Genomic DNA, 25,429 nt, shown 5'->3' with positions numbered 1-25,429 from the left:
CACATAACCATGGCAGCTAAAGTCAATGGAATTCCAGGTGGCCATCAGACAGTTCTCAGTCGATCATATATATTCCCACAACCTTTTTCATGCCACCATTAGCACCAACAAGAGTGTATAGTTAGCCAATAAAAGAAAGTTATCAGCCTAAAAGCTAGCCACTGCACGCTCACACAGTGCTAATACCAGAGCAAAGGATGGGAAAGGAGAGAGAGGCTGAGACCATCAAAATCAGAATTTCAAGCAATATGCTATTGTGGAAACACTCCTTCAACATAACATTACAAGACTGAAATATAAAGCCTTCATTGCTGTCTGGAAATAATATTGTGTAAGATACTTTACAATCTTTGAGATTAACCACAGACACAGGAATATCTCTACCTATGAAATGGAAGTAACTCAAAACCTGAATGTAGAAACCAACCCAGACAAACACTATTACAAATACGTAGAAATTTTACTTACTGCATAGTGCATCATGAATATACCACATTAATCACTTTAAAATACTAATAAAACACAGCAACTTAATTCTTACAGTACCTCCGATTTACTTGCATCTCAAGTTGTTGTATTTTTTCCAAAAGCCCTTTTTCAGCAGCTTCCCTCTGTAATTCAAACTCTTTACAAGCAGTTTGTACTGCATCCTCTTTTTCACAATTGAGCTTCTGAATGAGCAACTGCCTGTCTTGTTCTTGGTTAGATACTAACAGTTCTTTCTCTTCCTTAAGCTTACGGATAATAGCTTCGTATTTTTCCTGCTGCTCACAGAGAGACAATTTTTCTGTTTTTTCCTTTTCTAGGGCATTCGCTTCCAACTCTAACTTACTTTGTAGTTCCGTTATTTGCTCTGAAAGTCTTTTTTCTGCCTCAGAAGTTTTTTGATGAAGAAGTGTTACTTTATTTAGTTCAGTTCTAAGCAAATTTGATTCTTCTTCATATCTGTCTACTAGCTCAGAAATGCACTGATCTTTCTCAATTGTCATCAGAGTCCTTAGTTCCGATAAACCCACTTGATATTCATCACTGTTAATTTGTATTTTATTGTTTAATTTATCTATCTCCTTTTTTAAGCTTTCAGTTTCCTTATCAATCTGAGATTTTAAGGTCTCTTGTTGCTGGTTTCTACTTTCTTCCAAAAGAAGCTTCATTTCATCAGTTTCTGCCTCTTTCAGGGCAAGTTCAACTTCTAATTTGCACCTCAAATCAGACAGATCTGAAACCTTGAGTTGTAATTCTTCTACTTCTTGTTGTTTCTCTTGCACAACTACTGCATGAGATTCCTGCATTTGTTCAAGTCTATGCTGGTTCTCTTTTTTTAATTTATCTAAACAGTCCTTGTGCTCAGCTAGCACCTTCTCAAATTCCTGTAAATGCCTGGCTTGTAGGTTGCTTTCCAGTTCTTTTAAATGGTTTTGCTCTAAACTCTCGAGTTCTGCCCTCAGGAGTTGTAGTTTTTCATCGTTTTCAACATGAAGTTTTTTCAAGTCTTCAAGTACTATCTCACGTGACTGTCTCAGTTCCTTAATTTCACAATTTTGTGTCTTCATTTGGCATTCCAATTCAAGTAATTTCTGGTCTTTTTCATTCTGAAGGCAAACTACAGCTTCTTTCTCATTTTTTACCATTGCAAATTCATCATTCTTATTCTGAAGAACTTCCTCAAGGCCTAATAAATCACCTTTTAACTTTTTAATCTTCTTTTTATTTTCTTCACCATCCTCCAATAATTTATTAATTTTAGTTTCATATTCACTTTTCAAAGACTGTAATTCTTTTTGATGTTTATCTTTTAGTGTTTTTTCAAGTGAAAGTTTTACCTTCTCAATAGTACTTACTATTTCTAACGAAGTGCATTTTAAAGAATTAGAAAAGTCACACTGTTCTCTTTGTACAAGTGTTCTAAAGTGGCAAAGATCTTCTTTTATACCTCTTAAATGTACCTTTGAGTCTTGGGCAATAACCCTACACTTCTCCATGCAAACACTGAGAGATGCATTTTCTACTGAAATGTCCTTTACACAAGAATTTGTATCTTGCATACGTCTACTGTCTATTGCATTGATAACTGAAGAATAAAGAGATTCCACCATCATTTCTGGACTTTGTGGATCACTTATTACATTAGGAGATACTGGATTTTCCTCTATTACAAATTCATTTACCGCTGACATAAAATCAGATTCTGGACTTTCTGCTAATGAATCCAAGTCTAATGATCCTTGCTTAAGAGCTTGCTCCAAGTTTGGATGGGCGATAGTTTCAAAATCAAATGTATGAGCATCAATGCTGTCTGGAGACAATTCTTCTAATGGAGCTGGGGGACACACAGGAGGACACAGGGGACCCTGAAGACTGAGCGATGGAGGAGTTCTTGAAGAGGTAGCAACTGCAGTTCCTGTTGTACTTTCCATCCTTGGTGTAGTAGCAGATTGTGGTGATGCTTGACTGTTGGAGGCCTACAAGTTATAAAATATGAAACAAACATTTAACAAAGTGATAGGCAAAAGTGTTAATATTTTAAATTGATTAAAAATTACCAGGCAAAAACAAGAACTTAAAAAGTCAGCCTTATTATCCGTAACAGTCCAAAATACATACGACTAAAATTTAAGCAAAAATTTCAGAAATTCAGAGAGATTTTCTAGTAAGCTTCAAAAACGCACCATTTGTAAATACATAAATACTAAACGTTCATCTACCCAAAAGTCCTACATAGATCATGTATAACTGTATTTGAAAGGGCTGAAACAATAAGTTTGGATGATACAAAAAACTGAAGTAATCAGTCAGAAATTGGCTTTGTTTTCTAACAGCCTATTTATTTCAGTACTCCTAATAATTTTGTTACTAAAATATTTTTATTTTATTGTTGCTAATACTGCTGTTAAAATCAGTGTAATCCAGTGTAATATACTAAATTAAGAAGGTTTACAAAAAGCTGCACTACAACAAAACTGTTGTATACTAACGTATCAAAAACATGCATGAGAACTGTTCTTGTGAGAGTGTAAAAGTAAGACAGTATAATGAAAGGCACATTCTAATTAAAAGCAATATTCTGATTTTTCAAGAATCAGATTTTTGCAAGATATCACAGTCTGAGTGGATTTTTTTTTCCCCTCCATGCTGCTCCCATCGCTCCCAATTTTTATCATTTTGCCTCTAGACCCTGGATACCACCAAACCTGATTCTGTAGCACCAGACGCTTCAATCTTCAGCTGAAAAGCTGATAGTTCGAATAACCACCCATAATCATCCATCAGTAACAGCAGCTTGTAAACCAATACAAAGATTAAGTAAAGCTTCTCCACCTTGACAGAACTGTTCCCAAGTAATTCTGATCAATTCCAGTGCTTTTGATTCTCAAAAGGCTAAAAACTTACCTTCAAACCCATTTTCCAATTAATTGTGATTAGATAACATGTTTAAATCTCATTACTATAAGAATTACAAAGCAAGATCAAGTTCCAGTGCATACTCTACTGTAAAGTGTAAATTCATGCACAGTGTTTGAAAAACAATCTTTGCTATTTCAAAGATACCATGCTTTTCTATACTGCCATGGAATATATACTTTAAGTGAATTCAGCTTAATTTTGATTTATCATAGCTATAATAGTTGTAACTGCAGGCCACGTTACATGCACCTATTTCTATGCACTTGAAATTCAGTAAAGCACCATTTGAAATGCTTTAAAAAAAATAATCAACCTCAGCAAGGCCTTAGAGACTGTGCCAACAGCCTGTGTTCTGCGATTGTCAAGCTTTTCAAATGTGACTAAAACTCAATTTAACTTACAGTATGATGTATCTACAAGATTACACTTCAGTCATAGATTTTCTTATCTTTGCTATTTATTTAATAGATTTAACATAATAAATTTACTGCTTGCAAGCTTGCATTGACAGAATAAGTGACGTGTATTAAAGTCCTCTTCCTTTACTATCTTCACATCTACCAGAACTAGGAACAAATGGTCAACCTGTAAAGTCTTATACTGTTAACTATTAAATACAACAGGGAATATATAAAAGGCCTAATGCCAACAATAATATCATCTGCAGATTTTTAAAACAAAAATATAAACCTCAAGCTTCAGCAAGTGCAAAACACATCCCAGTGGAAGCCAAAAAGCAACACACAGCCTCGTATCCACCAAGAATGCATTCCTGAACAAGTTTGTAATAGGATGGATAGCGAAGCAATTTTTCCTAAGAAAATTACAGTGAAATACACACAGTTAAAATACATAAGGAGAGCATCTGTGACACACAGGGTGAAGAGGCGTGAGCAGGATCATCAGGATCACAAACTGGAAGAGAAGTTGAGTTTTTTGAACGGATCAGTGTCCTGAAAGATCTCAGATGCATTGTTTGTAACACCATAGCCCAACCATTACCTTGCTTCTCCCTCCTTCATCCTTGAAGGACTTGTTTGACCTTATTCACCTGAGGAATGTGACCATCTTGAAAAGAAACTGTTTGTAAAGACTCAGCGGAACATTTGCAGTAAAAGATTCCCATAAGATGTTCAGTGTCAAAGTGCTGGGAGATCTTTCAGAATGGTGCTCTTCTCCAAAAAGCCAACATTCCCTCCAGCTGATAATCCTGATGATCCTGCTCGTGCCTCTTTTCCAAACCATCCACACTGTCTTCATGCATTTAAATCACATCTAGTGTTCTTTAGTACGTTAGTTTTTATTGAAGAAACTTGTGCTACCCATTGAACTCAAGCTACTTGACTGGCAACAGTTAGTGGAGCTGGGCAATAAATGGTCAGCAACAGAACTTCAAAAAAAACACACAGAAGTGACAGATATCAGACTGCTGATGTATAAATAGCCGATTTTTGTTTTCTCAATCTTTTACAAATGGCTGCTACCCAAAAAGGGACCCTATTCTTCTCTGTACGAGATGTAGTGTGATTGAATTCTGAACTGAGATTTAAGAAGAATCTATTTCCAGCTCTGACACTCATCTATATAGCAGAGCTGCATTTACATCTCATCTCCATTAGCCTTTGCATCTATATGAAGGTAAATCGTACAATGATTTTGAAATCCAATGATGAAAACACACTGTAAAAAACTTATGTTCATTATATACATAATACTGTCTTTAGTTATCAAAAATGAAACAGGACATGAGACAAAAAAAGTTAAAGGGAAATGCTCCTTTTGTTAAAGGTACTATTAGTCCAGGTTTAAGCATTTCCCTGGGGTTTAATTTCAACTTGCTGTTTATCTAAGAAAACTTAGAAAAAGAAATATTGAAGGATACATTCCTGGATTCAAAGGATATGCTTTAAGTGACAAACATCTAACATTTTTAAACCAGAGCTTTAACAATAATAATAGCTAGCAAGCACATACTAAAAAAGCACTTCAAAGACTTTGAATATTAGAAGGCCCTATAGAAAGCCAAGTGCAAAGGAAAGATGGTATCTACTTTTGGCATCCCTGCAGAATCATCCTAAAAGGTAAAGACTAAGAATATAGCATAAAGAAGAAAACAAAACAAAGACTGTGTTTACTGTTGCCTATTTCCCTGAGAAGCTGATGCCTGCCATCTAGTCTACTTACAATCTACAGGCAGCAATGTATGCATATGTCATACACTGTAATTCCTGTGATGACAAAGGAAAAGGAGTCAAGAGCAAACAAGAAAAAATAGAAAGCAGAGACAGAGAAGCAGAGTTAATTTTTAAGTTCTCAGGTGTTGCAGGACTACATGCCTTGTTCTAGTCATGTTACTATGATAAACAGTCAGGGAATGGGGCAGTTCTTGGAAGGATTACAAACTGTTTGAATTTCGAACTCAACTAGAACAAATGGTAGGTTCATAATCTTACTTGAAAAGCCAGCTTCTCTTACAAGAGAAACTTTTAATACCAAAGGATTGCGTATGTTAATCACCTACTAACCGTGGAGAAGACACCTTAAATCATCTTACCTGATTCCTACAGGGGCCTTAACTTTCTCCTGGACATCTTTAACCCAATCACTGATCTGCTTAAACTTTGTCTGTATTATGGAAATGAGAGGGCACAGCAATATCTTTGGTGTGAGACTATTAAATTACAAAGAATAAGCAGAGAGGTTTAAAAAGGAAAATAGATTTCAAAGTAGTAACAAATTAAGCAAAAATGTTCTTTAACTACTCTGATGTAATACTAAAAAAAGAAATCAGATATCAGATAGAGAAGCATATCATCATTAATGTTCTATGAACTTGAAAGCTGAAATAGTAAGAGTTACGGGGACACTTAAAAAGAAATGGTACTAACCTCCCCTGTAAGGTACTGGATCTCCTCTCTGACTTCCTCTTTGCTCATTTGTCTGCAGCCACAGCTTTTCTCTCCTGCCTAAAGCAACTATCAAAAGACCAGCTGCTGTGGCTGATGCAGTAGGATGAACTCCCACCTGACCCAGAAAGAGCTAAACTGCTGCACTACCAACAAGCCAGGGAAACTACCCCAGTCCAACTTAAAGAACCAGGCTTTTGCTGCCACTTGTATGGAAAGGGAGGTTGGGGTCGAAAGTGTCTCCTTAGGAGAGGACAAGAACAACGTCCTGCTACATAAGCAACACTCAATGCCTGCACAGTCATCACCAACTCTGCAGCAAACTGCAGGGACGATATCTTACAGTTCACAAACAGAATGTGTAGGTGCATGAAGCTGTAGGCATATTCAGGAATATTATTAAATGTTTATTCATCCTTCTAATTATATACTGTAAATTCCCAGCAATACTAAGGATAAGAAAAGAACATTTTCAAATTATTTCAGTAATTCTACGCAAAAAAAGAACACAGACAAAAGTAGTATAATTTAAAAAACACTTCTAGACCATCTGTGGGACAAAGCAACACAGAGAAAGACCTAGTATCTTTCATCAAGTAATAACAAGAGCACCGTCATTGAGAAGGAAAAAAAATCTGACAGATCTATTTGCTTCAATTCCAAAAAAGAGTTCAAATGAATCATTGAAATTACACACAGAGATAGACATTTTCAAGATGACATCATGAATGGCCCAGCTTTGACTGTGCAATGCAATTTACTCTAAGGAAAGGGACAATTATCCAAATCTGTCTAAGCACTTGACATTTCTGAGTCAGCCAAGAATTCAAACTGGTCAAAGCACAGCAAAAGAGAGAGTGGAAAGAACAGATCCTCCTGATTTGGCAAACACCTTTTTTGTGCAGCCAGACACTGATAAAAATTTCTCAGATAAGCAAGTCTGAACGAAGAAAGGCAAACCATCAAGTCTTGAACAAGTAAGGCATCTTTCCTGTTTATTTTTCCACTGTTGTTATGTGTATTTTGGATTAAAAATTTTGATTTATTTTGATTTATTTCACACTCTTCTAACAATGCAAGCCTTAGTGAAAAATGAATTCGTTAGAACACCTGCCACTATCCTGGTTTCTTATGAGATAAATTTCAGGATGCTGGGGGTTGACTCCTATATCTCAGAGCATGGTCTTTTGGAAGAGCATGTTAAGAAAACTCCCAGATGTCACAAAATTTACACCACTCCTAGCCATTCCATTGGCTAATACAGTGATCAGGCCCTAACACTTTTGTTCTTAACGGCTGTTCATATAAAAATGAATCTTCATAAAGACCGAAAAGAGCTAAGATATGACATAAATGACACACCTTTTCTATATTACAGAACAATGAGCAGCCCAGATCTCATATTTTACATAAATGAAAGACTTCCAGTAAATCTCTTGTTCAAGTTCCAGAGGAGTAAAAAGATAGAGGACTTCATGTCACCTGGTTTAAGCAGGAATTTGTTAATTCAAAACTGAACATGCCCATAACCTTGGTAGTTACAGAAGATGCTTCTAGTCAGCATCAAAATGCATACAAACACTTACACTGTAGATAACAGTCGCACACTTTTTTCCCAATGACACTTTTTTCCTACAGCAGAACTGCTAAAGAAACCCAACTGGAAGCAGTCAACTTCACATATAATTTTAAGCATTCATAAATTCACCCAGGGTTTCAACTGGGACAGGCTACAGAAGCTAAAAGGACCCCTTTGGTGTATTATGAAAATCAGAGACTGAACGCATAGAAGCAATCAAAAGTGACTGGCAGAAACAGAGTTTCTACACGAAAGAATCTGAGTTCTTTTTGCCATCTGTTCCTTCTATACTCAAAAAAAAAGACTGCACATATTTCTTTCCTTCCCCAAAAAGCAGGACTGCAACAAAGGAGTAGATGATACAGTAATATTCAGGCTAATGGGGACAACCAATGTCCTAAATTCTCCTTAACTGCTTGTGCCAAAAGGACTTCAAGCAGCAATGCAAACATCTGGAGAAGTAACAAACACTTTCATTAAATACAAACTAAAGCAACAAAGGCAAAATGCACACATTCTGCACACAGAAGCTTGAGAAAATAGCAGAGAGCAGAAATCTTAACAGAGTAATTCTCCGTCTACAATTTCTGTGGAATACAAGCATCTGCTAAATGTTTAGAAGATATTTAAGATCTTTTGACTATTCTCTAGATAGACTCACTTTACTCGCTGAAGAGCTCAAAATTCTCAAAATATTTATTAGTACGTGATTCGAAAGGAAGCTATTATTATGCAGTTATGAGACCAACTAATCTTTACATTGGGAAAAACAAAGTTTCTTTCTGAAAAGGTTGATAAAACAATACTATGAAAATATTCTATTCTTTTGAATAGAATATTCTCTTTTCTTGGTAAAGAAAAACAAAAATACCTTTTGTTCATTCAGCAGGTCTGTAATGGTTTGTGACATTTCATCCAAACTCTGTGCTGCTTTTACCAGGTTATGTAGAGCACGTACATGCTGGTGAAGAGGTTCAAAGTCACAAAGTATAGGAACCCTTAAAAACAGTATAGGATTAAAAATTTTTTTCCACATTGTTAATCTAATATTCAAATATATTAAATTATTATGTGTATATTCAAACAAGACTAAGCTTCCCTCCATATAAGGTTTGTACTTTCTTCATTTCATCTACTTTACGTGGAAAACCCACTAAAACCACCTGGTATTTGTGTTTTATATTAAGAACTTGAGAACTTTTAAGGAGTAGATAGTGATAAACACAACGATGGGGAAGTACTATGTCAGAGTCTTTCCTTCTCAGGAAAACATTTACCAGTAGTACCTAGAGTTACAATAACAGTAACAGAAGAGAATTGATAGTGATTAGATCTGTAATTGAAGCACTTATGTTTGCAAATGACTATTCTTCTCTCCAGTTGGATTCTCTCCAATCCAGGTCTTCCTTTGAAGTAGCTATAAATTCTCTACTATTTTATTTTAATGATAGGTAACCTAAACTAAAAGACTGATTAATGTGTCATGATCACATTGCAAGTGTTGCAAGATAAGCTTTTGATTGCAAGTTTTCTAAACTTCTGGAAAAGCAACATTTAATTTTTTTTGAGAGTCTGTATATATCCAGAATTTTTACTTTGTTCAGGAACAGCTCCACTGAAACCATGAAGCAGGAGTTCATTTAGACTAACAATATAATAAAAGCAGATTACACTTCAATGTATTTTGCATTCTCTATTCAATACACAGGGCAAGTGGCACGTAGTATATATTTGTAGAATTAAGATTTCAATAATTGCTCAAACATGTAAGTTGAGAAGACTGAAGCATTGTAAGTAAACAGAAGCATCGCTTTAATTATGCATCTCAGGGGTTCAGTGCTGATAGAAAAGGACTCTGTGCTGGGTCTCTGTTTACCTACTGCTTGCTTTTTAGATGTTAAATGAAAATACCAAAGTTGTTTCTTCTGCAGCTCAGTTTCTACAAAGGTGTGCGACAGCCTTACCCACCCGAGTTCCAAGTCCACCACTATCATCAATATTTCCACCAAATGTAACCCTGAGCCCAGAAACCAGGAGGAACATGACATAATCCCACCTCTATTGCCATCAAGTGGAAAGCTATGTCACTACAATTCTGACCAATTAAAACAGTTTGGTTAGTGATTGGTTTTCTGACAATAGCAAAGCAAAATTCTTCCTGAGCTTAGTCTGAACTTCCCAGGAAGGTTGTAGAATTCTTACAAATGCAAAAAATCAGGCAAATATCAGTAGTATGATACTACAGTTTGCAATTTTTTTTTCCTGCAGAATCACTAAGGAGCAAGCCTAGGAGCATAACAAGAGAAATTCAAAGGGTACAGCAGCTGTATCGTGATCTAGGGCAAATCCACTGTCAAGCAGACTAAGCTCACCTATACTTATTTTTAATTCCAGCAGCAATAGCAGAACGATGGCCAGGAATTCTGAATCAAAAAGAATGCCAGTACAAAATAGAGATGAAAACAGCAGTGAATTCAGCTCCTGCACTGTGCACCAAAAACCAATATCAGGCTGATACTGTTGGTGAACCTGACAGATGACAGGGGAGCATCCTCCTTTTGGATTTACCTTATCATCCTCTGTGGGATTGTGGCCTTGGGACTAAAAAATGGAATCTTAGCAAATCTCTAACTGCAGATCTCTTCTAGCAGAAGGATGATGGATACCCTGCATCATCTGATTATGGTCATACTGACAGACAGGTCTCTTCCTAGACAGAACCTTACATAGAACTTGCTACTGCCTATTCCTTGTCCATTATCTTGGTTGGCATTTCTCTATCCAATTGCTACAGGCTTAAGACTTATGAGTTTGAAAGCTCACTCTAACAGTCAACTTTTCCAGAGAGAGGCACTGACACCATACACCTTTTAGCAAGATAAGTCTGTCAGAGAAAAAGCAATAATTGAATACAGGAGACCTCTATGATCTCACGCTGGCCTAAAGAAATTTATTTTATTTTCTCCAGAATACCCCATTAACAATGTGCAAATGAAAAAAATAAGTCTAATTCTGATCTGACAAAACATACATGAAGTTTTGAGTTTATTTCAGTTTAAAACTGACAACCAGAGTTTTTCGGGTTTTAACTATGACGCAGCTCAGAGGAACACCCAACATCCTTTACACCTCAATACAGAATACACGTGTTCAAATCATCTGAGCTTGAGTACAGGAAGCATATAGGCAATAAGTATTTGCATTAAGTCATTGAAGAGCATTGATTAAGAATGATATTAGTTCAAAAAAATATCCTTGTCTGTTCCTTAAGAAAAATGAATTGTGGGTAGGAGCAGGACAGAAAGGGAAGCTATTTCCATAGCACACACAGTTTAAAAAAGTGATTTACCTGAGTAACGGCTGTACTTCTGAAGGACAAAATGACTGCAAAAACTGCAAGTCACTTAATGAGATATCTGGAAGCTCACTGTCAAATCTGCGAGGTTTTCGTGTCTGTATTAAGAGGAAATTAATTTACACATTGTTGTTAAGGTAAATAATATCAAGATGACTAAGGAAGGATTAAAAAAGAGCTTAATTAATAACACGGAAAAGTTGCAGTTAAACTGATCTCTCTCTCAAAAGATTTCATACTTTTTTTAAAGGAACCACGTCTGGCCCACTCCCACCCCCCAAAAAAAATTTGATTTACATTTATAGCCATTAATTCTATCCATTGTGCCTTGGGCAGCAGTACTTCCTCCCTGTTACTAAGCTTCATAAACATTAAGGACGTGTTTAAAAAGATAAGGGATACGAGACGGCACTGAAGCTTTACTTATTGTGCTACCAAACATACAGTCAAGTAAGTATTAACTCAGTTCAGTATTTAACACACTGAAACGAGTGGCATTCTTATTTTTCCAAGTATCCTTTCAAAAAAAAGCTATAAAGGAGAAGCTGAAAAGGTTAAGTGAGGCAAAGTGAGATGGCAACATTAGAATCAGGGAGAGTTATCGTACTTGAATTAACCAAGCTGTATGAAATCACAGTTAACAGGCAATGCTTGATTACAGCTATACTTTTTCACCCCTTCATGTTATCAGCCAATAAAGAGATGAAAATGTTTTTCCACTCATCCAGTGATTATAGAAAAACATGAAAATCTTTTATTTGCTTTTACCACCCGACTAATTTTATGGCTTTATTATTAAGAAGAGTGGATTAGATGATGAAATTATTCCTATTGGCTTCTTTTTTCTGATCATTAATAGGAATTTTTTGTTCAATACCACAGACTCCTTGTTAAAAAGGAGTATTGAGTTGACATTTCCTCTCCCACCACACTGCAAGTTACAAACTGATATTAATATAGGTCACTTGAAATAGCAAAGAACACTAGCTCCCAGCACTAGCTCATCTGTCAGAGCAATGTGACAGGCACACAGCTTGAATGAATTAAGCTTAGGTTTTTAATTTATGGAAGTAGTGTTTATTTATGGAAGTAGTGTTTATAAAAATGAAATAAAACCAAGATGATATTGAGTACATACACAAAAGGATGGAGGCCAGGAGTCAAGTCCTCTAAACAAACGATTTCTTAGAAAAGACTTCCCTGGGCAAAGAAGAAGTGGTTATTTAAAAGAAAGAAATGCAATATACAAACAATGCCTCAAGAGAAAACAGTTAAGCTACTGCAGTTTAACAGCTGAACTAAATTTGAAAGCATTACTAACTATGCCACTTCTTGACAACATAAAAATCACAAGTGACCACAGAATTTGACACAAAACCCACCACGAAAGTAGAACTTCTCACTTCATTGCAGCCTCTTTTTGCTTAATGTTCACCCCTATAAAAGCCTCAACTCCTTTTTCAAATTTTCATTGTAATCTTGCTAATCTCCTTTCCAAAATTTTGATAACCTTTTGCTCAATTTTCTTATTTTAGTAGTTCATTCAGAACATAAGTTGCATACGTTGCAGAAAAAAGAAAAAAATAATCAGATTTCTTTTATCAGCAACTTCATTTTTAATTTATTTTTTTTAACCTCTGGTCAAGCTCTTTAGACATGGGTCTTCGTTCTTGTTTTTTTTCTGGAGTAGTACAGAAGTCGTAACAATACTCAAATATTCAGTAATGGTTACAAAAGTGTTATTTAAAAGAACAGTAAAGCTCGCAGAGCACATTCAAACAGAAACTGCATTCAAACGTAATAATTAGAGATCTTATTTTTTACAAGCATTAAACTAATTAGAACTTTCACAGTATTTTGGATAATCTATATGAAACAGTTCACTAATTTGATTAATAGAAAAATTAACAGAAAAATATTCTGTTCATAATAGGAGCATCTGGCACACTGCATGCATTTCCGATGTAAGTAAAAAATAAAATATGCAGGTATTTAAACTACAATATAATGAAAGTATTTTAACTACAAAGACAAAAGTCATACTTAACCACAATTCTGATTTCATAAAAGAGAAAGTACTTACTGAACAGTTTACCAAAAGATTCCCTTTTTGCTTTTTCAGCTTCATATAGGTGCTTCCCATCTTTTATTAAAGCACCCGCCCACTGTGGAAAGGAAAATATGTAGTTAGTTGTTAATTTATAAATTGACACAAAGGTTTGTTCTTGAAGTTTTACTACTTACCTCCCTGTAGTGTTTTATGAACATTTTTCTCCTCACAACCTCAACAACAGCTAGACAGTACATTTGAGGAACAGTACTGAGAGCCTCTACAACCTTGACCCTTTCTAGGAGCTCTGTTACAAGACGAAGCAATGCTTGTAGTTTCTCTCCATCTTGGTCAGCATGAAGCATGACAAAACAACACCACCTACAAAAGTAGGTTACACTTTAGAAGATAACAACTTAGTCATCTTTTCCACATTTACATTTCACTAAGATTAGCAACATGTCTGGATGAACTGAACAATGACATCATTTTACATGGGACAACAGGCTATCTGGAAGTACCAAGCAATTCAGAATTCAGCTATTGCCTTGCAGTTCCCTGTTAACTTCTCGCAGTAAGATATCCGTAACAGTGCTCCAAAAATGAACACTTACCATCATTCGAGTTAAGGTATTGCTTTTGACAAGTAATGGTCTTAGCATACATAACCTTAGGAGGAATCTTTGTCACTAGTGCACTGCTGATTCTGCTTTACTTCTTCCTGTACTTTGCACCTGCCTCATCTATACAAACTGCAATCTCTTCAAGAAGGAAAAACAAACAACAAAAAAATCTACTTGATGGATATCCAGCGTGCAAGTCTAACAGGGTCACAATGTCGCCTAATTATTAGCTGCTAGCATAAACAAAGCTTTTCTTTCAAAAATTGTTAAACTCGGTATAGTATTCCTATGTATCTGACATGACAAATTATCTAAAGCTTAATAATTAAAGTGTAGTAGTGTGAAAAACTGTATTTCCCATTGAACAATATAGACTACTTACTGCCTTCCATGGTATACAGGAATGATGCTTACATGAAAAATTATCGTTTTTACTGGCTGTGACTGCATATAATTATTTTTCATGAACTAAATCAAACTACTGGCATGTTTTTCTGTTTTGATGTGACCACAAGCTACTGAAGAGTGTTTTACTTATGCTTATTATAATCCTTTGAAAACATCAATATAATTGCCAGTCAAACTTTAAATAAGATACTGACGGCTTCTGAAGTTGATGAGAGGGGAGGGGATTGTAGGTTCTTGGATATTGTTTTATTGATATGAAGACCATTTAAACTCTAAGAAGAGTTTCTCTTAAAATATTTTGTTTCACACCTACAAATAACTTCACATACAAACTGAAGTGATCCAACTTTTATTTTCTCTCCCATTAAGAAAAACTTGACGCATTACCAAAGATTTTCTGAAGACACACATTCTTTAAACAGTCTTGATGCAAGAGGAAGCCATATAAAGTTGAAAAGTTGTAACTTACTTCAGTCTGACTTGTAGATTATTTGCAAGCTCCTGTTTGGCAGTGGTACATTTCTGTTTAATATCTAACAGTTTTCTGTGATTAGTTAACATAATCATCAGCTGATTTGCATGACTCAAACACAAATCAGGCAGCACAGAAGGATCTTTCAAGTTCTCAGCTCTCTTCTGATTAGCCAAAAATCCCTAGAGGAAAAAAGACACGTTTGTTACACAAGCTTTGTGACAATCAAAAAGCATGGAAGCGATCCATCTTCTCTGTAAGAATGCAAGCATTTCAGTAAACTTACCGTAACCATTGAGGAGTATAACAGAATGCTACACAGAGAAGTCAAGTGTCAAAGTTGCTTTCTTTTCATTCTATAATCCAGTCCAAATAAATCTTATCTGATCTTTCCCTCCCAAACAACACAACCCTAGAAGAACTTTAAACAACTAACGAACACCAGTGAAAGACCACAAAAGTTAATGCAGCAGAAAAGTAGCTACTAGGATGGAGGACATCAACCATCATTCTAACTTCCGCAAACAACCAGCTTATTAACTTCTGGCACATGCAAGACTTAACATCAACTTAGAGCATATTCAGTACTACTGTGGGCTAAAGAATGTATTTTTTGCATAAAGAAATTCATACGTGAAACTAATTCTTTTTGAAAGCCCAGATCGCAGCTAGACGTCTTATTTGCACATAGGACTTGGGCACAGCAAAGAATTATCTGTTGTGGATGGTAACAGGCAACCCCTAAAAGGGTGGGGGGCAAAACAGAGAAGATGGACTGCCTTAGATAAACACGTCTTGGATGGCTGACTGCAGGAGGTAACGTATGTACACATACACAGAAGAGACAGCTGTATGTACACATACACAGGAAGACAGGGGGCTGCTGGCATAACAACTACTGTGCCAGGCCACTGTCTCCTTCATCACGTTCAACAGGCAAGATAAAATACTGCTGGAAACAGTGTGATTCTTTAGGCAAGAAAATACCACCCAACACCACCAATTTTAGCTTTCATTTTGTCCACATTTATATCATGTCTCTGACATGTCACTTGAACATCACAGTGGTCATTACATTTGTAGTTCTACAAACTTTTTTATTAAGCCTTTGTTTTCTTAATAAAGAATTCAAAACTAGACAATAGTTTTAAGTGTTTCTTTCTGAAGCTGAAGTTGATGAGAACAGTAAACCACAAGAGTTATAAAAAACTGCTGAAAAATGAAACCAAAAGCAGGTTGCAAACATTTTAAGTGTATTATCCAAGCCAAGTGAATGGAAACCAGAAAAGGTGGGAAGAACTGTTATTGCGATGAAGAAAAGGACAGCCCCATCAAAAGAACTTGGGTTGTTTAGTCAAGGAAGACAAAGACATTGAAGAAACATGCTGTGATAATCGTTAGGGAATTGCCAAGCACCAAAATGAAAGACAGTATAGACATGAGAGCATATAGACTTGAACTAGCGAAGAATACTTTCTGATCTGAGATTAACAGATGTTTATAAACATTAGGACAATCAGATTCTATACAACTTTGCACAAGGAATAGAGAAGTCAAGAAAATAATTGCTTTTAAATACTAGCTCAGTAAGCTTTTTAAACAAATCCCATGGCATGGAGCCTAAAGTTACACAAAACTGGATGCAGTGAGCTAGAAAATCCCTTCCAGCTTTACTCTCAGTTCCAAAAGACTATTCATAAATTTGAGTATCTTTTGCCATTCTTGTACCTCTGGACCCATCTTTACCATAAAATTTAAACTAAAATTACCCTAGTATGCAAATGGGAAAGAAAAATTTCAGCATACTAGAAAAGGTCAGTTAGGAAAAACTGCAGTAAACTGAGAAAAAAAAAAAAGGGGGGGGAACCCCAATAAATTGTGAAGAAATCCAAGAACTAAATAATCAATTGTTCTCACAAATTCTTGCCTTTCTAGCCCTGATCAGATGACAGGATTCATGACATGAGCATCACAGTCAAACTAAGAAGGGTTCTGAAAAACAGGTATGATAATGCCTTTATGGATTTTTCTCAATGACTATTTCCAAATCAAAGAAGCAACAATAAAGAATATTTAAAAACATTTTAGACTGAAGTTCAAGCAATCAACAGGGAAGGCAGTCAGTGATGTAATAAGCAGCTGAGAAGACCCTGAATCACTATAAACTTATAAATCTAAGGTTTTCTTTGATGTAACAAGAAGCAGGAGGAAAATAAAACTATGATAGTAATATGATAGTAATAAAGTCCTTTTCCCAACAACTTCAAGTGAAAGAGAACAAGCCCAGAATCAACCAGTTGGCCCATCTGCCAACCAGTTTTTTTGACTATGTTTAACAGAGCTAATAGAAGAGTAACACTTCCATGAACCTAACTCATGGAAATGAGTTTGGATGTAACAAAATCTTTTGAAAAGCTATACTACTAACAGGGAAATTAAGAAAAAAATAAAACACAAGAAAATGTTGGAAAGGATAAGCTATTGGGCAGAATCACACTGAAAGATTAAAGAGGCTCCAAATTTTCTAGAGGGATACTCTTAGAATCATAGAATCATACAGGTTGGAAAAGACCTCTAAGATCATCGTGTCCAACCGTCAACCCAACACCACCCATGCCCACTACACCATGTCCCTAAGGGCCTCATCTACACGTCTTTTAAATACCTCCAGGGATGGTGACTCCACCACTTCCCTGGGCAGCCTGTTCCAAGGCCTGACCACTCTTTCAGTAAAGAAATTTTTCCTAATGTTCAATCTAAACCTCCCTTGGCGCAACTTGAGGCCATTTCCTCTGGTCCTATCGCTAGTTACTTGGGAGAAGAGACCAACACCCACCTCGCTACAACCTCCTTTCAGGTAGTTGTAGAGCGCGATGAGGTCTCCCCTCAGCCTCCTCTTCTCCAGGCTAAACAACCCCAGTTCCCTCAGCCGCTCCTCTTAAGACTTGTGCTCCAGGCCCTTCACCAGCTTCGTTGCCCTCCTCTGGACGCGCTCCAGCACCTCCATGTCCTTCTTGTAGTGAGGGGCCCAGAACTGAACACAGTATTCGAGGTGCGGCCTCACCAGTGCCGAGTACAGGGGCACGATCACCTCCCTATTCCTGCTGGCCACACTATTTCTGATACAGGCCAGGATGCTGTTGGCCTTCTTGGCCACCTGAGCACACTGCCGGCTCATGTTCAGCCGGCTGTCAACCAGTACCCCCAGGTCCTTTTCCTCTGGGCAGCTTTCCAGCCACTCTTCCCCAAGCCTGTAGCGTTGCCTGGGGTTGTTGTGGCCGAAGTGCAGGACCCGGCACTTGGCCTTGTTGAATCTCATACAGTTGGCCTCGGCCCATCGATCCAGCCTGTCCAGGTCCCTCTGCAGAGCCTTCCTACCCTCGAGCAGATCAACACTCCCGCCCAACTTGGTGTCGTCTGCAAACTTACTGAGGGAGCACTCGATCCCCTCGTCCAGATCATTGATGAAGATATTGAACAGGACCGGCCCCAAAACCGAGCCCTGGGGAACACCGCTCGTGACCGGCCGCCAACTGGATTTAACTCCGTTCACCACAACTCTCTGGGCTCGGCTGTCCAGCCAGTTTTTTACCCAGCGAAGAGTGTACCTGTCTAGGCCGTGAGCCGCCAGCTTCTCTAGGAGAATGCTGTGGGAGACAGTGTCAAAGGCCTTACTGAAGTCCAAGTAGACCACATCCACTGCCTTTCCCTCATCCACTAGGCGGGTCACCTGGTCATAGAAGGAGATCAGGTTGGTCAAGCAGGACCTGCCTTCCATGAACCCGTGCTGGCTGGGCCTGATCCCCTGGTTGTCCCGGACATGGCTCGTGAGCACCCTCAAAACCAACCGCTCCATGATCTTCCCCGGCACCGAGGTCAGGCTGACCGGCCTGTAGTTCCCCGGATCCTCCTTCCGGCCCTTCTTGTAGATGGGAGTCACATTGGCGAGCCTCCAGTCGTCCGGGACCTCCCCAGTTAACCAGGACTGCTGGTAAATGATGGAGAGCGGCTCGGCTCTCTGGAGATGATATACCAATGTGCAAGCAGAAATAAGAAACTCACGCCACCTTCTTCTGATGTAATGGTGAAAATTTGAACATCAGATAATGACCACATACAGATTTTAATATACTTTCAGTTGCAAACAAGGCATTAAAGGACAATCTTAGGTATAAAGTTAAATGAAGCTCTTCACAGAAACTGTATTTAATAAAGAAGCTTTGTTATGGCACTGTAATGTTTAAAAAAAATATGAGCTATACATTTTACATTTAAAATAGTCTTTAATCAAATTAGTTATCACTTCAAATGACACTGTCTAGTGCAGGCACACTACTCCATCTCCTCACTAAGAGCTTGGTGATCAACCATTAACCACATGCATGAAGTGGCACATGAGCTAAACAACATTACCAAGAGAAAGGATAAAAGGACAATGGAAGAGCTCACCAACTGTCTGGCTGTATTTGACTCTGGAACTAGTTGAAGGTCAGAAGACAACAACATATTAAGAACAAACCAACAAATTAGTTGCTGTGACAGGAAGGGTTCAGGACATGCCACCTGGGCATGATGCCAATTTCATGCCTCATTTTCCCTTTTCATTATTGAGGTGTTTTCCATTTCTGCCTTCCATTTAATGAGAGACTGGATGAACTAGCAAAGATGAATTATTCACAGCATCCTCGTCTCCAGTATATGAGCAACTGCAACTACAGGCTGTCTTTGATGGTCTACCATTGGCAAAAAGTTGTCTGCTCTTAAATGTAGCTGTAAACCAGGTGGAATTTAGATAGATTTGACAAAGATACGTACAGGTAGATACTAAGATAATATTTAAGCCAGATGTTTTCTTTCCCTTAAGCTCAGAATACTCATTAAAAACATCAATTTTCAAATAAGCTTTAAAATAAATATCTACTGTGGTTTTTAGCTGTTAGACACCTTCATCAGATCCTATTTTTATTAGCAGCTTTCTACATTAACGTGCAAAATGTTACACTAATACAGCACCACCTGTTTGTAAGCCATTCACTAGACTTAACAAGATACACCTTAACACAACAAGAAACACCTTAAGAGGTATTTTCAAAGTTTTTAAATTTTACCATTTTTCAAGTGATTCTTACTCATCCAGAGGAAACCTAATTTCTAAAATAAAAATAAACTAGATGTATTCTATTCCAGAAACAATACCATATACTGATGTATCTCAGTAGGCAGCAATTTTACACTGGCGCTTTCATGAGAATGCTGATTGGCTGAATCGGAATTAAATATGTTCTTCCAGATTATAACCACGAGAATCTTGACAGAAATACTTTAGCTATAAAAACATACAGTTTAATATGCAGTTGACAAAGTTGCAGTGAACTACAGCTCTGCATGTTCCTAGTGCATTAAGTCTAGGATATTTTAAGTAAGACATTTTTATTTTGTAGAGTGACTTTTTCTCCAATATAGATGAAGCGACATAAATATAAGTCCTATATTTAAGTTCCAGTGCTGTCCACCACCCACTGTTGCATTTTCAACTAGTTTGATGTTTTAAAGAAAGTATTTAAATTAACATGGTAGTTATGAGCTGAAAACATGACCACAAGATGTAATATACCAATATTTAAGTGTCAAATTATTATAAATATAGCACCTTTCTGAGCACCTCCAGTGTAGTAAGTTGAAAACTATCTTGCATTAAGACATGCAATTGTTTCGTTGTAATCTTTTAACAGCATACATGTATCAAAAATCTACTATCTTCCAATGTTACACACATAAATGTATATTACCTGAGCAAGTTCTTTTTGTTCATTCACCAGTCTGCTGCAGCTTGCTATCATCTGGTCCAATGCATAGAGCCTATCTTCAAGGCCTTTAATAGCCTTCATGTTCTGATTATCTAGTTTGGCGATAGTTTGTCGACATTCTGCCAGAAAGGGTTGGATGATCCTTGGATCAAGCTAAAAAAAAAAAACAAAAACAAAAAACAAAAAAGTAAAAAAATGTTTATTACCAGTTGACATATTGAAAGGTACCGTGACCTAGCTACATGAGTCTTTATAGCCTTAATATTTTCCTCCCTCCCCCCCCCCCCCCATCTAATGTGTGCCTACATCTTGTCATCTGTTTCAGAATTCTGAGTTAATGGGTCTGTGGATTTTGTATCACAGCATGAATTTCTTTGAAGTATTCCAACCAGACCATCATAGCAATCAGGATCCTTACAAGGGGAAGGGACATTAATTAGCTGAGGGGACAAGGCAGGGTGCAAGGGGGAGAGGCAGTTTAAAGTTAATGGACACAGTCTTCCCTGGAACAGAATCCACACAGCTACAATCAAAACAAGTGATGAATGTGACTCAGGGGAAAAGTGCAGTAGGGAGAGTAATGGGAAAAAGCTGCAAGACCCATTAGCCTCTTCCCACTAAATGAATGTTTTAAATGATTCCTTAGACAAGCAGATCAGCTCTAAATAACTGGAAAACAAGCTATGGAAAAATAGTACATTTGTAATACTTTCTGCTAATGTTTTTCCTAATAAAAACACTTTTTAAAAATTATTTCATCATATTCCTTCACAGGCCGTTATCCAGAAAAAAAGTGTTTGAAACACTAAGAGGCTACCAGATGTCCACAGATATTGATATTAAGGGTGGCTCTTCAAGTTTCACTACGAGAGTAGTGAAATAAACTAGAGCCTTTATTTCCTTAGTTCTAAAACCAACATAGGTAATTGCAACAGCTTATGTAGGACAGAGTTTAGTCTAAACCTGGAATACATTAGTTAGGAACGTAAGAAGAGTCATTAGGTGTTAGCAGAACATGAACAAATTTGCCCAAATTTATCCAAAATGGTTATGGTATGCCATCTATTATATGAGAATCTAGTGAAAAGGACACTATCCTGTGAGGTCATACTAGCTGTCACAGCACTGGCTTCTTTCGTCAACATGCAAGGTTTATGCCACTTACAGAGCACACAAATTAACCCTCAAAAAAGAAGCCACTTTTATTTATGTTAATATTGAGTCATATAAGTACTATTTTCCCCTCAATCTATTATTTTAACTGTATAAAAGCTTTCACACAGAGCACTTTTTCATTCTGGAAACACCCCTCTGGGGTATAGAAAGAGGACTCTGAAGAGGAAAAGCATTACAAATTAAGGAGCAACTACAACGAATAGGTCTTCATTCTCTTCAAACAAACAAAAAAAAACCCCACACAAAAAAACCACAAACAACCAAAAAAAGACCACAAGGAAAAGTACTAAAAACTGGTAATTAGCCCAGAACTTTTCAGAATAAATAATTAATGCTATTATTAATGTGACAAAATACATTGAAGTTCTCTGAAGACGGCAAAGGCTAATTTTTAGTATGTTATGAATGGTTTTATGAATCTTGGTCCTTCTCACATGAGTTGTCCATCTTCAAGAACTAGTAATAAATATAGTCTCTGAGATTAAACCAGATTGTTCTTTAGTATTTTGTCTGTTAAGAAACTGTTCTGGATGCTGCAGTGGAGTAATTCAGGATGCCACAGGGGAGTAATCCTGAATAGGATGGCAGTGAAGATGATCCTATAAAAACAATGTGGTGAGGTTTTTTTTTTCCTTTTTTACCTTCATAAACTAGTTGTGTTTTCTCTCTTTTTACAAGGAATGCCTATTCATCTCATTCCACCCTGTAATTTATTTCCTCCATCCATTCTTTTTATCCCATCTTTGACCTAATTGCATCTTTAGAACTCAGCTCTACTTTCACTGGTAGATAATATTGCTCTCCTCACCTTTAAAAGTCTCTTCCTTTTCTAGTCTTTTATTTAAGTGGCTATGACAGCACTTAACAGAAACATCTGGTTAACTCCTACTTATCCACTGCTTTTACTGCAGCCTAGGTTTCTGCAATTACAAGCGTCATTTTGTAGAAACACCTAGAGGCTAGAAGAACCAGATACCTAGCAGCACTCTGTGCAACACACCAAAACTACCAGTACCAAAGGTATAAAGCTCACACTCTGATGCTTTACACTTTCATTAAAATCTTACCTGAATTCAGAGTTTCAAATAAGAATTGCAATCACAAACCATTTGTATGGTTCATATTTCCAAGAAGGAAAGGGCATGGGGAGAATACAGGAAAAAATTAAAAAAAAAAAATTTGTGCCATTTTACTCTAGCTTGCTATGTTATAAGTGTCATCTCAAGTAAATATTAAAAGAACAATTGTGTTGCAAGACATTTATTTAGTATTTTCTTTTCCTTTTCAGCTACAGGCCAATTCTGTTTTCAAATTAATTCTAAATCAATGGTAGGCAAAGATTCAATCCTTCGTCTGTGCCGCTATCGAAATAGAGTAAATTAGTATTTTCCTAAGGAAAACTAGAAACTCACATTACTTCAAGGCTTTGGGGTTTTTGAGAACCAAAATAGATCAAGATCGATCACAGTTGTTCTGGTGGTGGCCAGATAGTCTGACTAAAGCGTTTTCCCTACCTGCTAATTCTGCTTATGCCAAGAAAACAAAAAGAAACTTCATTTTTGCAGGAGGAATCACATTTTTTCCCCTACAAAAATCAGCTTAAGCTACAAAACAATTACAATAGTTGAAACAAAGGATTTCTGACTGGTCTTAGATAAGGCAAGGACAGAAAAAGCACACAGTTACAAGACAGCCTCTCTAAAACATGTGATGTATGTCAGATAAAATCAAGATACAACCTGATCAAAAAAGGTACAATAAGTGGTTATTTCTTCTTTTTTCTATCTTTTGTATCACTAAGTTATTTGGAAGCAACTGTTTAATATCTGTCTCTTAAAATACTGTTTTTTAAGAGACATTACATTTGTGCCCTGTTAATGTTACATACAAAGTGAACTTATTCTCTCGCAACCGAACTACAGGGTTTTGTTACTCTTGTTTTAAACTAGTAGAAAGCACCTTGTAGCATTACTGAACAAACAGGACAGCGGATTGTCTCAGACTTCAGCAATTAGGAAATCTTTCACACACAAAATCAAATACTGTTTTTGCTAAAGAAAAAAGTTGTGAAGTCCAATCTTTCTCTTAGCCTTTTCTGTACTGCTAAGATTTAGACGGCTCAAACTCTTAAGCAGTCCTTAATATTAAGCCCAATTCTCCAACTACTTTTAAGACAGAAATTAAAAATCAAGGTACAGAACTGACCACATCACGTTCCCTACAGCAGATGGGGTTTAGACATAACTGAGACAGTCTTCCAGTCCTACCTTAAGGAGGAAATAAAGTGTCAAAGACAACAGAAATTGTTTTCTTTGTTCAAGGTACATTGAGTTGTAATAGTATAAAGTTATACATATGCAAACAAGGCTAGGCAATGTAAGAAATATAAGCTACAGTGAAAGCAAAAAAAAGAAGGAAATCTCTAGGGAAAAGGTTTTTAAAAGGTTATAATGCTCACTAGTTAAAATAATCATTTGGAAAGTAAAGAAAGCGAGCAATGTTTTATTCTACCAGCAGCAGAAATACAAACTGACATGTTGGGCTCTTCTGAGCGCATCTGTATCAGCTAATAAAGAATGCATACATATAGTATGTAAATTTATCACAGTTAATCAGATGAATTTGTCCTATATTTTAATAAAGGCTTCAGTATTTGTAACACAAAGAACATTAACTTTAGTCCAGGAAAATCTTTACTTCCATTGTAAGCATAATTTCTACGAAAAAGGCAAAGAAAGAATAGAAGTAAAGTCACTTTGATTAAACGCTACAAGAAGCCGTTGGCTTTCCAACAAGAATGGCTATTTGAGAAACAAGCAAGCTAACAAGCATTCATTGTGAAATTATACATTTTCCTTAAGGTCAAATTCTTAATACTCAAGAACGCTTAAAATACATCCCAGTCGCCTACCCCCGCCAGTCTCTGTTTTGGTCTCTATTCAGAAAGTTATCTGATAAGCAACGAGTTACAAAAAGTTGAGCTGCTTCAAAAGCGCCAGCATCTGGAAAATAAACAGCAACATTCAATGCGATATAATTTGATTTTTAAAAAATTGTTAACTTACCCTGCTCATAGAATCAAAACATTTTCTGACCAGCGATTCAACATCATTAGGTCTATCTTGAACATTTATCCAGTCTAACAAAGACACATTGAAGGAAGGCTGATCATCATCTTTCAATTCTACTGATGTTTCATTGTCCTGGACAGTAGCACTTTGACCAGATTCCTTACGATCTTTTACATTTTCAGGATCTGTGCCTTCCAAAGCTGAATGTTCAACTGACTTGCAAAATGAGGCTAACATTGATTTATTGTTCACTTTAGATACATCAGAATAAAGCACCAGTTCAGCAGATTTCCCATCCTCAGTTTCTTCACTTTCTGCCCCTCCATGCTCAGCTGAAGAATCCAGTCTTCCTAAACACTCTCTGTAACTATGTCTCGTTAGGCACTCCAGCAGTGGTATCTTGGCCATGATAGAAACAGCAGAACCCAAGCTTTTTTAAAAAGGGTGAAAAGAAAAAAAACATCAGTATCTAGAAGCCAATTTGACATAAAAACTTAGATACAAACCACCCGTAATATAAGTACTATTTATTTTACAATTGAAGCAGATTTCAAAATGAATTTGGTAACTACCCTTT

At 36.8% G+C, this 25,429-nt stretch overlaps 1 protein-coding gene across 8 annotated transcripts in view; it reads right to left on the bottom strand.

Annotated features, from left to right (window-relative positions):
• Nucleotides 1–25,429, bottom strand: part of RB1CC1 (RB1 inducible coiled-coil 1) — a 78,138-nt gene that overhangs the window by 21,661 nt on the left and 31,048 nt on the right. For all 8 annotated transcript variants that reach the window (XM_075141863.1, XM_075141866.1, XM_075141859.1 and 5 more), the window contains 9 exons: nt 24,847–25,282; nt 20,588–20,758; nt 14,796–14,980; nt 13,490–13,676; nt 13,329–13,410; nt 12,384–12,445; nt 11,240–11,343; nt 8,762–8,888; nt 547–2,462 (listed from right to left, as the gene is read on the bottom strand). In XM_075141863.1, coding sequence (XP_074997964.1) covers nt 547–2,462; nt 8,762–8,888; nt 11,240–11,343; nt 12,384–12,445; nt 13,329–13,410; nt 13,490–13,676; nt 14,796–14,980; nt 20,588–20,758; nt 24,847–25,282 — 3,270 coding nt within the window. The remainder of the gene's footprint in view (nt 1–546; nt 2,463–8,761; nt 8,889–11,239; nt 11,344–12,383; nt 12,446–13,328; nt 13,411–13,489; nt 13,677–14,795; nt 14,981–20,587; nt 20,759–24,846; nt 25,283–25,429) is intronic.

This window comes from Calonectris borealis, chromosome 2, assembly GCF_964195595.1.
Source record: "Calonectris borealis chromosome 2, bCalBor7.hap1.2, whole genome shotgun sequence".
Taxonomy (NCBI): Eukaryota; Metazoa; Chordata; class Aves; order Procellariiformes; family Procellariidae; genus Calonectris; species Calonectris borealis.
The sequence above is the reverse complement of the archived record's forward strand: the minus strand, read 5'-3'. Positions and strand labels throughout refer to the sequence as shown.